The sequence below is a fragment of the Bufo gargarizans genome, chromosome 1, assembly GCF_014858855.1.
Source record: "Bufo gargarizans isolate SCDJY-AF-19 chromosome 1, ASM1485885v1, whole genome shotgun sequence".
Classification (NCBI taxonomy): Eukaryota; Metazoa; Chordata; class Amphibia; order Anura; family Bufonidae; genus Bufo; species Bufo gargarizans.
In genome coordinates this window covers 113,040,859-113,054,585 of record NC_058080.1, presented here as the reverse complement: position 1 = coordinate 113,054,585, position 13,727 = coordinate 113,040,859, and the positions used below count along the sequence as shown (strand labels likewise).

The 13,727-nt window shown below is 45.3% G+C and overlaps 1 protein-coding gene across 3 annotated transcripts in view; it reads right to left on the bottom strand.

Annotated features, from left to right (window-relative positions):
- Window positions 1-8,586: 8,586 nt before the first annotated feature.
- NEIL3 (nei like DNA glycosylase 3) overlaps window positions 8,587-13,727 on the bottom strand; it is a 70,638-nt gene continuing 65,497 nt past the window's right edge. For all 3 annotated transcript variants that reach the window (XM_044288012.1, XM_044287932.1, XM_044288086.1), the window contains 2 exons: window positions 12,078-12,252; window positions 8,587-8,883 (listed from right to left, as the gene is read on the bottom strand). In XM_044288012.1, the coding sequence (XP_044143947.1) occupies window positions 8,725-8,883; window positions 12,078-12,252 (334 nt within the window). In that variant the 3' untranslated portion in view covers window positions 8,587-8,724. The remainder of the gene's footprint in view (window positions 8,884-12,077; window positions 12,253-13,727) is intronic.

Genomic DNA, 13,727 nt, shown 5'->3' with positions numbered 1-13,727 from the left:
GGAGGACGACGACGAGGTAGCCAACACTGGTTTTTGGTTTAAATTTTATTTTTATTAGGGTACACTCCAAAAGAGTGTGAAATATCCAAAATACAAGAATGAGCAATTGCGCTGCAGTATAACAATGGCTGGTTAAGGCAGGTATACATGTCTATTCTGCACAAGTTACGGACAAGTCCTGTGGGATCCATGCCTGGTTCATTTTAATGAACGTTAGCTTGTCCACATTGGCTGTGGAGAGGCGGCTGCGCTTGTCTGTGATGATGCCCCCTGCCGTGCTTAACACATGTTCAGATAATACACTGGCTGCAGGGCAGGCCAGCACCTCCAAGGCGTAAAGGGCAAGCTCAGGCCATGTGCCCAATTTGGAGACTCAGAAGTTGAAGGGTGCAGACCCGTCATTCAGTACGTGTAGGCGTGTGCACACATACTGCTCCACCATGTTGGTGAAATGCTGCCTCCTGCTAAGACGTTCCATATCAGCTGGTGGTGCTGGTTGATGTGGCGTGCTAACAAAGCTTTTCCACATTTCTGCCATGCTAACCCTGCCTTCTGAGGTGCCCCAGCTGCGTTGGCAACCTCTTTCTCGTCCTCTGCCTTCGCCTTGTGCTTCCACTGTGCCCCCGCTGTCAGGTGGGAATGCCACCAGTAGCGCGTCTACCAGCGTGCACTTGTAGTCGCACATCTTACGATCACGCTCCAGTGACAGAATTAAGGACGGTACGTTGTCCTTGTAACGGGGATCCAGCAGGGTGTCCACCCAGTAATCAGCACAAGTTAGAATGTGGGCAACTCGGCGGTCGTTGCGGAGACACTGCAGTATGTAATCGCTCATGTGTGCCAGGCTGCCCAGAGGCAACGAAAAGCTGTCCTCTGTATCCCCCCAGCCATGCACCAGTGATGGCCATGAGCTGGTCTGGGCGCCATCCTGCTGTGAACATGGTTCCTCCTTCTCATCCTCCACCTCGTCACAATTGTGTACCTGGTGTTTGTGGGTGCAGGAACCCACCCTCGGAGCCACTTGTGAAAAACTGGCCGGAAACCCTACAAAATGATCCCTCTTCCTCCTCCTGTGCCACATCCTCTTCCATCATCTCCAACCACGTTTTTTCAAGGAGGCATAGAAGTGGGATAGTTCCGCTGAGAACTGCGTTATAGGCACTGGCCATGTTGGTGGAGTACTCGAAATAGCGCAACAAGGAACACAAGTCTCGCATGGAGGCCCAGTCATTGGTGGTGAAGTGGTGCTGTTCCGCCGAGCGACTCACTGTTGCCTGCTGCTGCTTGCACAGTCTGGCCAGCATGTGCAAGGTGGAGTTGCCCTTGTGGGCACGTCGCATATGAGGCGGTAAACGGGAAGGCCGAAGTTACGCTGCAGCACTGACAGGCGAGCAGCAGCAGGGTGAGAACGCCGAAAGCGCACACAGATGGCCCCGCACGTTATGCAGCAGCTCTGACATATCGGGGTAATTTTTAAGGAATCTCTGCACCACCAATTCAGTACATGTGCTAGGCAAGGGATGTGCGTCAAACCGGCTAGTCCCAGAGCTGCTACGAGATTTTGCCCATTATCGCACACCACCAGGCCGGGCTTGAGGCTCACTGGCGCAAACCACTCATCGGTCTGTTCAAGGCCCGTCCACAGCTCTGGCGCGATGTGGGGTTTGTCCCCCAAACAGATAAATTTTAAAACTGCTTGCTGTCGTTTACCCCTGGCTGTGGTGAAGGTGTTACGCTGACCGGATGAGGAGCCAGTAGAGGATGAGGAAGTGGAGTAGAAGGAGAAAGCAACATGAGGCAAACTGAAGCGCCCTGCAATCCTCGGTGGTGGAAGGACATGCACCAAACTGCTATCTGCCTCAGGCCCAGCCACCACTGCATTTACCCAGTGTGCTGTTATGGAGATATAATATCCCTGACCGCGCTTACTGGTCCACGTATCCGTAGTGAGGTGCAGTGCACACCAGCATTTCAAAGGACAGTAATTTTGAAATGCTGGCATTCAGGGCTAGGGATCGCGGGTGGGTAGAGGGGTACTTCCTCTTCCTCTCCAGTGTTTGGAGATGGAGAGCTGAACGCTTCCGTGGGAAATTGTGGAGATGCTTGGTGACCCAGGTGGTGGTGTTGCTGGAAGATCCTCTGTTTGCGGGGTGGCACTGTCACTCCAGAGGTGGATGAAGAGGCAGAGACTGGTGCAGAAGAGGAAGCAGGAGGAGCGAGAGACCTTTCTTGGTTTTTCAGGTGTTTACTCCACTGCAGCTCATGCTTAGCACTTAAATGCCTGGTCATGCAGGTTGTGCTCAGGTTCAGAACGTTTATGCCTCGCTTCAGGCTCTGATTGCACAGCATGCAAACCACTTGTGTCTTGTCACATTGTCTGAAGAACTGCCACGCCAGGGAACTCCTTGGAGCTGGCTTTGGTGTGCTCGGTCCCTTGCTGCAGTGGGCAGTAGCAGGCGTACTGTCTAGAGGACGGCTGCTCCGCTTTTGCACCCTGCTCCCTCTTCTGCTGTGCTGGTGGCTCTGTGCGACCACCGCCTCTTCCTCCGAACTACATAGGTCACTCGCATGACCTTGATTCCATGTGGAGTCGAGGACCTCATCTTCCACCCAGTCTTCACCCCTGCCCTCCTTGTCGGTCTGCACACTTTCAAAAGCCCCAGCAGTTGGCACCTGTGTTTTGTCATCATCCGAGACGTGCTTCGATGGTCCTCCCATGTACTCATCTTGAAAGATAAGTGGTTGGGCATCAGTGCACTCAATCTCTTCCACTTCTGGGGCAGGGATAAGTGGATGGCCCTGGGAAACCCTGCTAACAGAGTCATCAAAAAGCAGAAGAGACTGCTGCATGACTTGGGGCTCAGACTGCTTGGCTGATTTACAAGGGGGTGAGGTGAAAGACTGATGGACATCGGCTGCAGGTGCCAACTGTGGTCTTTCAGCAGGAGACTGGGTGGGAGACAATGTGAAGGAACTGGAGCCACTGTCAGCAACCCAATCTACTATCACCTGTACTTGTTCAGGCCTCACCATTTGTAGAGCCGCATTAGGCCCGACCAAATACCGCTGCAGGTTCTGTCACCTACTCGCACCTGAGGAAGGGTCTTCACTTGTGCGTGTAGCTGGTACAGATCGACCACGTCCTCTCCCTGCAACAGGAGCTCCACCAGCAGCACCACCTGGGCCACGTCCCTTATTGGACGCTCTCCTCATATTTCTCGAATTTAGGATCTTGCCCTAAATGCTTTAATTAATAATAGAATATAACAACAGTATATAAAGGGTGTATCTCACACAGTCTGAACAATGACATCTGCAGCAAAGGCTGCCAACAATTTTTATTTATTTTTTTGCCCAAACGGCCCTTTGTTTAACCACCTCCCGACCGCCTAACGCACCGATGCGTCCGGGAGGTGGTTGATTTATTCCTCCTGGACGCATCGGCGCGTCATCTCGCGAGATTTCCTGTGGGCGCTCGCGCTCACAGGAACGGAAGGTAAGCAAGTGGATCTCCAGCCTGCCAGCGGCGATCGTTCGCTGGCAGGCTGGAGATGTGATTTTTTTTTAACCCCTAACAGGTATATTAGACGCTGTTTTGATAACAGCGTCTAATATACCTGCTACCTGGTCCTCTGGTGGTCCCTTTTGTTTGGATCGACCACCAGAGGACACAGGCAGCTCAGTAAAGTCGCACCAAACACCACACTACACTACACCCCCCTGTCACTTATTAACCCCTTATGAACCCATGATCACCCCATATAAACTCCCTGATGACCCCCCTGTCATTGATCACCCCCCTGTCAGGCTCCGTTCAGACGTCCGTATGATTTTTACGGATCCACGGATACATGGATCGGATCCGCAAAACACATGCGGACGTCTGAATGGAGCCTTACAGGGGGGTGATCAATGACAGGCGGGTGATCACCCATATAGATTCCCTGATCACCCCCCTGTAAGGCTCCATTCAGACGTCCGCATGTGTTTTGGTATCCATGGATCCGTAAAAATCATGCGGACGTCTGAATGGAGCCTTACAGGGGGTGCTCAATGACAGAGGGGTGATCACCCATATACACTCCCTGATCACCCCCTGTCATTGATCACCCCCCTGTAAGGCTCCATTCAGACATCCGCATGTGTTTTGCGGATCCGATCCATGTATCCGTAAAAATCATGCGGACGTCTGAATGGAGCCTTACAGGGGGTGATCAATGACAGAGGGGTGATCACCCATATACACTCCCTGATCACCCCCTGTCATTGATCACCCCCCTGTAAGGCTCCATTCAGACGTCCGCATGTGTTTTGCGGATCCTATCCATGGATCCGTAAAAATCATACGGACGTCTGAATGGAGCCTTACAGGGGGGGTGATCAGTGACAGGGGGGTGATCACCCTGATCACCCCCTGTCATTGATCACCCCCCTGTAAGGCTCCATTCAGACGTCCGCATGTGTTTTGCGGATCCGAAAAAATCATACGGACGTCTGAATGGAGCCTTACCAGGAGGGTGATCAATGACAGGGGGGTGATCCGGGAGTCTATATGGGTGATCACCCCCCTGTCATTGATCACCCCCCCCTGTAAGGCTCCATTCAGACATTTTTTTGGCCCAAGTTAGCGGAAATTTTTGGTTTGTTTTTGTTTTTTCTTACTAAGTCTCATATTCCACTAACTTGTGTCAAAAAATAAAATCTCACATGGACGCACCATACCCCTCACTGAATCCAAATGCGTAAACATTTTTAGACATTTATATTCCAGACTTCTTCTCATGCTTTAGGGCCCCTAAAAAGCCAGGGCAGTATAAATACCCCACATGTGACCCCATTTCGGAAAGAAGACACCCCAAGGTATTCCGTGAGGGGCATATTGAGTCCATGAAAGATTGAAATTTTTGTCCTAAGTTAGCGGAAAGTGAGACTTTGTGAGAGAAAAAACAAAAAAAAAAATCAATTTCCGCTAACTTATGCAAAAAAAAAAAAAAATTCTATGAACTCGCCAGGCCCCTCATTGAATACCTTGGGGTGTCTTCTTTCCAAAGTGGGGTCACATGTGGGGTATTTATACTGCCCTGGCTTTTTAGGGGCCCGAAAGTGTGAGAAGAAGTCTGGGATCCAAATGTCTAAAAATGCCCTCCTAAAAGGAATTTGGGCACCTTTGCGCATCTAGGCTGCAAAAAGGTGTGACACATCTGGTATCGCCGTACTCAGGAGAAGTTGGGCAATGTGTTTTGGTGTGTTATTTTGCATATACTCATGCTGGGTGAGATAAATATCTTGGTCAAATGCCAACTTTGTATAAAAAAATGGGTAAAGTTGTCTTTTGCCAAGATATTTCTCTCACCCAGCATGGTTATATGTAAAATGACACCCCAAAACACATTCCCCAACTTCTCCTGAGTACGGCGATACCAGATGTGTGACACTTTTTTGCTGCCAAGGTGGGCAAAGGGGCACATATTCCAAAGTGCACCTTTCGGATTTCACCGGTCATTTTTTACACATTTTGATTGCAAAGTTCTTCTCACACATTTGGGCCCCTAAATTGCCAGGGCAGTTTAACTACCCCACAAGTGACCCCATTTTGGAAAGAAGACACCCCAAGGTATTCCGTGAGGTGCATGGCGAGTTCCTAGAATTTTTTGTTTTTTGTTGCAAGTTAGTGGAATATGAGACTTTGTAAGAAAAAAATAAAAAGAAAAAATCATCATCATTTTCCGCTAACTTGTGACAAAAAATAAAAAGTTCTATGAACTCACTATGCCCATCAGCGAATACCTTAGGGTGTCTACTTTCCGAAATGGGGTCATTTGTGGGGTTTTCCTACTGTTTGGGCATTGTAGAACCTCAGGAAACATGACAGGTGCTCAGAAAGTCAGAGCTGCTTCAAAAAGCGGAAATTCACATTTTTGTACCATAGTTTGTAAACGCTATAACTTTTACCCAAACCATTTTTTTTTTTTTTGCCCAAACATTTTTTTTTATCAAAGACATGTAGAACTATAAATTTAGCGAAAAATTTATATATGGATGTCGTTTTTTTTGCAAAATTTTACAGCTGAAAGTGAAAAATGTCATTTTTTTTGCAAAAAAATCGTTACATTTCGATTAATAACAAAAAAAGTTAAAATGTCAGCAGCAATAAAATACCACCAAATGAAAGCTCAATTAGTGAGAAGAAAAGGAGGTAAAATTCATTTGGGTGGTAAGTTGCATGACCGAGCGATAAACGGTGAAAGTAGTGTAGTGCAGAAGTGTAAAAAGTGCTCTGGTCATGAAGGGGGTTTCAGCTAGCGGGGCTGAAGTGGTTAATAACTGAATTTGACAGCAGTATATAAGCCTGTAAATTTCACACATGCTGATGCTGCAAGGCCTGAAAAATAGTGGAATCTGGCAAAAAAATTATGTTTTTAAAAATCAAGAAAATTATGGCTGTATTTCTAGCTTAAATTGCATACTGACTAATCCAGATGTTGTATATTGCCCAAAAACTTTTTGGGGGGGTAACAGAATATGAAAGCTGTATATATTAAACTTGAATTTAACACTTGCAGATCAGTAAAAGTGTTTTTTGTCAAAAAAGTGTGTTTTTAAAAACCCAGAAAATGATGGCTGTATTTCTAGCTTAAATTGCACACTGACTAAGGCCTCATGCACACAAGCGTTTTATTCCGTGTCCGTTGCGACGTTTTTCGTGATTTTCTGCGGACCCATTGATTTTTCAATGGGTCCGTTAAACTCGGCTAATGCACAGTCTGCCATCCGCGTCTGTGATCCGTGGTTCCAGTCAGTCAAAAAAAATATAACCTGTCTTATTATTTTCGTGGAAAACGGTTCGCGGATCCATTCAAGTCAATGGGACTGCTAAAAAACGCAGAGGCACACAAGATTGTCATGCGGGTCCGCATCCATTTTTTTCCTATCATTTGCATGGCAAAACTTTTATTTACATTCCTTTATGTCTGGTAGAAGACACACTGAAACGGATCACGGAACAACAGAACCCTATTTTGCAGAACGGAACACAACAACGATCGTGTGCATGAGGCCTAAGCCTGCAAATGCACCAGATGTTGGCAATTGCCCAAAAAATTGGGATTTTCAATGTCCCAAAAGCTCAGATGCAGTGCTAGTGCACTGAGCTTGCATAAAATGGCCGCCGCCCACCTAACTGACTTATTAAAGTTTTTTTTTTTTTCAGTTACTGGGCTCAGGGCAGGATAAAAAAATTGTGCCCTGCACCCACAAAACACAATGTATGTCGATCGCTGAGTTAGATTCTGATTTTGAGGAAAGATTCAGTCCTATTCTCTCCCTGAAATCACCAGCAGCATCCTCTCCCTACACTACACAGCAGAGTGACGTGCAGCGCTACGTGACTCCAGCTTATATAGAGGCTGGGTCATATGCTACACTGGCCGATCACATTAGTAGGCATGGCTGTGATGGCTTCTGAGGTCAGACAGTTAACCGCTTGTTGATTGGCTGCTCTGCAGCCTTTCAAACAGCGCCAAGAAAGCGCCGAACACCGAACCCAAACTTTTACTGAAATGTTTGGGGTCCAAAAAATCCTAAAGTTCGCTCAACCCTAGTCATGAACTCATTAATGGGAAAACCTGTTTAATTCCAAAGAATGGAGGGCCTCAGCAAGTGTACTATATTAGACCAATATCAATCCAGCCTATAACAGAGCCGTCTTGGGCTTACAGAGCTGAGGCCTCTTAGATATTAAAGACTGCTACTTGGATCTCTCCACATAACTTATTCCTGTATCAGACCTGGCGTTTGGACCTGAAATCATTAGTTTTTCCCCCAATTTAAAGTTCTCCTAATTTAATTCTCCAGGGGTGCTGTCATGGGGCAAATAAGTGATTACTTTTATGAGAAGACATTTTCTTCTTGAACCTATGATCGCACACATCTGTATAAAATATTCGCTAACAAACCAACCTGTCACTGGAACATAATAAAATATCAGCCCTTTGTCCTTACAGGATATGGACAGCGCTGCATTTTTTTTTTATTGAATTGCATAGTACATTTCTAATACAGGGAAATTATACATTTTACTTTACTGGGCTTCAACAATTGGCCTATATCTATATATTTACTGTTTACAATGGGAAGGGGGGGGGGGAATTATCAAGATTGGAACTTTGTACACCGGTCTTGGTATCTCTTGCTCTGCTGGAGGATGCACCTAATTTATGGTGAGGTGCAGGCCTTTTCATGAGCATCCTCTGCAGTCCGTGCACCTAAACCTAAATACATGGCAGCTACGAACGGTCATAGATTTCTGTGGTAATTTACACCAGAAAACTGTCGTCAACTAAGATTAATGTGCTGGGCCCACTTTCCCTACCCCTTTTTGAAAAGTGGTGAAGGTGGTATAGAAACGCCACTTGCAACAAAATTGTCACAATGACATTTAAAAAGTCACAAACACAGGGACCGCAACTTTTTTTCCCCCTCACCTAAGAACTGGTGTAGGGAGATAATAAAATCACCCACTAGATGTCCAGCTCCTCATTGATTTCACCATAAATCAGGATCTTTCAGGAGAGGTCAAAGTTTAAATATATGATTTTATTGTAGAGTATTAGGAAAGAAAAATGAATATAATTAAGCAAGAAACATCAAAAAGGACATGCTATTCACAACATAACACTTTACTGTACATCAGAATGTGCTGAGACACCGAAGCACCGAAGACTGTTAGTCTGTGGGATTTGCCCATTCAAAGACGTTACACTGCTTATCTTTGCCGAAAGGGCACACGTAAAAATTTCTGCCATTGTTCGGGCCAATCTTCAGTACTGTCCTCATAATGCATCTCTTCCCGTGGTTGCAGAATGGAAAATGCAGGTCAGCCCACTGAAACAAAAGAAGCAGAAGCTGTTATAATGCTGTGCAGATTATACATAAATTCTACACCAATGGAGAACATATTAAAGGGAGTCTTTCACCTAAAATCACCATTATAGAACACTAACATCAGGATCTCCATTACATTCCCCATATTAGAATGCTACCTTCCATATTGCTGTCCATCACCGATTTTCTCAGAAAACACTTTTATTCAATATGTTAATTAGCTTCTGAAGGTGCCCAGGGGCAGCGTTCATGCAGCCGTTGCCCAGGCGAAACCCCTCATCTTTCACCCCTCTGGCCCGACCTAGGTTCTTCTGATTCCGTCCTCCTCTTAGTGAGAATTCCAGCGCCGACGCTGCAGAACGGTTATGAGGTTAATAGAGTTTTCCCCACTAACAATACTTAACCTCTCCCCAGCAATCACGGGAAGGTCAGTCATGAAGTGCCCCATAGAATAGAAGTGAATGGAGAGGTCACGCGTAAACACCACAGCTATGGGACTTTTGGAGATGGATAATGCACTGTACTCAGCAGTCCCAAAGAAGTAAATGGAGGTGGGAGGATCGTGAGGTAAGTGTGCTCTTCTCCCTCGTACATCGCTGCTACCAGTGAGTGCTGGATAGAAAAGCAGTGCTCCAGTCCTTTTGACCAGCTCCTGGGTGCTTGATGGGGCGAAAATGCTAATATCTCGGGAACGCTGCTATATAACTAAGATATTATTTTATCTGCATGATCAACCCTACCAGGCAGTATGTCCATCTTAATTGGCTGATCATGCTGACAGAGGCTCTAACCCTTTAATAAGACATCAAATACATTGTTTAATAGTCATATGGTTGATATCAATCAATAACCTACGGATTAGGTTTTATTGGAATTTTCATTACCTGTTTGGGTTTTTGATTATTGTTTACTCTCCATATGACGCCCTTTAATTACCTAGGATAGCTATGGCTGTAGTCCAATACCCATCACCACAGCTCCTTATCTATAGGTAGTGAATGGCAGTAATCCCACCTAACGTGACGGCACTATACCAGTCTTTGTACTGTTTATATAGTTTTGATATTTTTCTCTCTCTTCCCCTTTCCTTTTTAGGCTATAACTAGGTAAGTTCTAGGCACAATCTCTATCTTTTCTGGCATCATGCGGACCTTCTGGAGTTTGGCTATTTTTTTCATCTTAGGGTACTTTCACACTAGCGTTTTTCTTTTCCGGCATAGAGTTCCGTCACAGGGGCTCTATACCGGAAAAGAACTGATCAGGCATATCCCCATGCATTCTGAATGGAGAGTAATCCGTTCAGTTTGCATCAGGATGTCTTCAGTTCAGTCGTTTTGACTGATCAGGCAAAAGAGAAAACCGCAGCATGCTACGGTTTTCTCTCCGGCCAAAAAAAATGAAGACTTGCCTGAACGCCGCATCCGGCATTTTTTCCCATAGGAATGTATTAGCGCCGGATCCGGCATTCAGAATACCGGAATTCCGGATCCGTCGTTCCGGCATGCGCAGATCGGTAAAAATGAGAAAAAATGTACAAGACGGATCCGTCGGTCCGCATGACAAGCGGAGAGACGGATCCGTCCTTGCAATGCATCCGGATCCAACTACGGAACTGCCCGCCGGATCACACTGCCGCAAGTGTAAAAGTAGCCTTACCCAGCCAAGTATAAATGTGTTATTGCTGTACCTACAGTGGTTAATATTGAATAATTCATAGCAAAAGCAGACAGTTCAGCACGAATGAAGCTCCTCACGACCTTGCAGCATTCCCTTGGAATTTTTCCATTTATTTTCCACTCTTCGGTACAGTATCACAAGTCGGTATAAATGCTGAGATTGAGATTTTTTTAGTACCCTTGTCACACAATGTTTCAGGAGGACCCCCCCCCTCCCTTCCTCATGTGTACCGACATGGGTTTACACTGGTGTTATATACCACCTTTATAATACAAAATTACAAACCCATATAAAAACATCACCCATAAAATACAGCGATGAGAAAAATACACTAAGTGAACATGTTTCATTTGCCCCTTTGGTCTCACGCCTCACTCTCTAATATGTCGCTCTCTGTAATAATTATCTTTTTACTACACTATCATTTCTTCTTTGCACCTCCTCAACTATCTGCCACTTCAATTTGCTTACAATATGTCTAGCTTAAACTGTTGTGTCCCCAAAGGAGCACTTTGATTGTTCCCCTCACTTTCCTATCTTCCATACGTTCTAAGACAAGACCAGTGTTTATTTAGGTGCACTTTTATCAGTATGTACGTCTGTCCAACATAACACTTCCCACACTGGCACTTTAATGAAGAAATCACACTTGTTGTGTTACAGGTGTAATGGCCATGTACAGGAATGACACGTATTTCCTTCTCTAATGATACCATTACAATTCTGACACCCCAGGCAGGGAAATGTACCTACTTTCCAGGTACCGTTGATGGACAGCCTCTATATAGGAGCTCTATGCCCTGTATTCTTACTATATGTGACACTGTCATTACATATGCTGGTTTCCTTTCTTTTGTAATTATCTATGCATGGCACCAGCCAGTGCCAAAGCCCACTCCACATTTCTATTTTAAATTGTTTTTCAATACTCAGATATGAATACGGTAGGAAATAACCAATGGCTCGTGCGACTTCGGACGAAAAAGAACTTTGGCTCCATGGAGCCAATACATTTTAATGCTGTACGGATACAGCATTAAAATGTAAATAGTTGAACGAATCGACTTCAGATCTATGATCCGAATGTCGATTTGCTCGAGCCCAACGATAACCATTATAAAACATAGGAATAAATGGAATTTAATCTGATACAGTATTCCATTATATTCAGGGACAGCTTTTCATGTCTTGTACCTCCCTATAGACGAGGAGATGCAGGCTATGGCCATTTAGTTATGTATCTGTGAGGCACAGATCTGACATAAGAGACTAGGATCCCAACCGCACTGACAATTCTGGGTTTGAAGCTTATACAAGATTGACGTTTACTCTAAAGAGATTCACAAAGGGTAAAGTACATATTCTAGAGACTGATTTGCAGTAGCCGTATGCTTGTAAATTGCTATAAGACCCAGATATCCTTCAGTAGATTCTTCTCCATCATACAAATAGTCCTTCCTGTGTCAGCGAGTAAATGTAGGACTGAATGCAGGGCACAGCTGAACGTAAAGACTCACTTCAAAATAGTCACATCTTGCTTCCCGAGGTAGAGAGCAACTATAAAACTGTCTTCCTTTGTTGTCACCATCTTTTTTCACAACCTGAAGAACAGAGGGACGGCTATGCTTGCTGCAGTGGGGGCCATTTGCATTCGGTGGAGACGTGCCTCCTGTCATGTTAACGCGAGGTGAACTGCAGGAGTAACAAAATTAAAACAAAATGAATAAATGTGGTACATACTGGAAAAGTCTAACAATGATTGGAGGGTATAGTATGGCTAGTATTAATGCTACTTTAAATACAAGGGGGACATTTACCAAACCAGATACGTCAGTTTTGTGGCTTAAAATAAAATAAAAGTCATGGCGATTGCAACATTTGGTGTCCCTTGCCACTTTCCACAGTGGTCTATGTTTAAGAGCTAAAAATGACATTAGACCTGGATTATGGTACATTTTTGCAAAAGTCGCACCCTACACCAAGCAGCCCCCTGTTGTACTTTTACACATTGTAATTAGGGATGAGCGAATAGACATCGGATGAAACATCCGAAGTCGATTCCGTACAGTATTAGGGCTCATTCAGATAGCGGTATGCTGTCTGCAAAACTGTGGATCCGTTTTTTTATGGACAGTTGAGCATGTCCGCAAAAAAAAAGTATTGTATTCCGTTTTTTGCTGACCCATAGACTTCAATTGGGCCACGTCCTGATTTTTACTGACAAGTATAGGACGTGTTTCATTTGTTTTGCTGAGCCGTGCGATGGAAGAAAAAGGGCCCATAGAAGTGGATGGGACAGCATCTAATCCGCAAAAAAACGGATCCGCATTTTTGCGGACAGCATACGGCTGTCTGAATGAGCCCTTAGGGTCCATTCACACGTCCATTGTTTCTTTCCTGATCTGTTCCGTTTTTTGCGGAACAGATCTGGACCAGTTCTGTACCCATTCATTTTCAATGGGTCCTGAAAAAAAATTGGACACTGTGCTGTCCGATTTTTTTTTCAGGACCCATTGAAAATGAATGGGTACAGAACTGGTCCAGATCTGTTCCGCAAAAAACTGAACAGATCAGGAAAGAAACAACGGACGTGTGAATGGACCCTTAGAGTGTATTGGCTCAGATGAGCCGAAGTTATTACTTTGCAAAGTCTCACCAGACTTCGGGTAATAACTTCATAAATTAATTTCTACTGTAAAAAAAATTTTTTTCCTGAATTAGGGTTTGGTTCCAAGCTCCTTTTAATGAATGCCAATCACCTTCCTATATAACAGTTACAGGCAATTATCTGCCCCTTTCCAGAAGATTTCATGGCTGTATGACTGGTGTGGCAGATCTTAAAAGGGAATCTGTCACCAGTTTTAGGCCTCTTTCACACGGGCGTCTGTGCCCCGAGGTCGTGCTGCGGCCCGCAAAATGCGCACCGCAATGCACGAGCACACAGTCCGTGGGGCAGCGGATCGCGGACCCATTCACTTGAATGGGTCCGCGATCTGGCCGTTCCGCAAAAAGATAGAACATGTCCTATCTTCCGCACTATTCCACATCTCCGTATTTGCGAACCCATTGAAGTGAATGGGTCCGCATCCGTGATGCGGAATGCTCACGGAACGGCACCCGTGTATTGCGGATCCCCAATACGGCAACAGGGCACACACGCCCGTGTA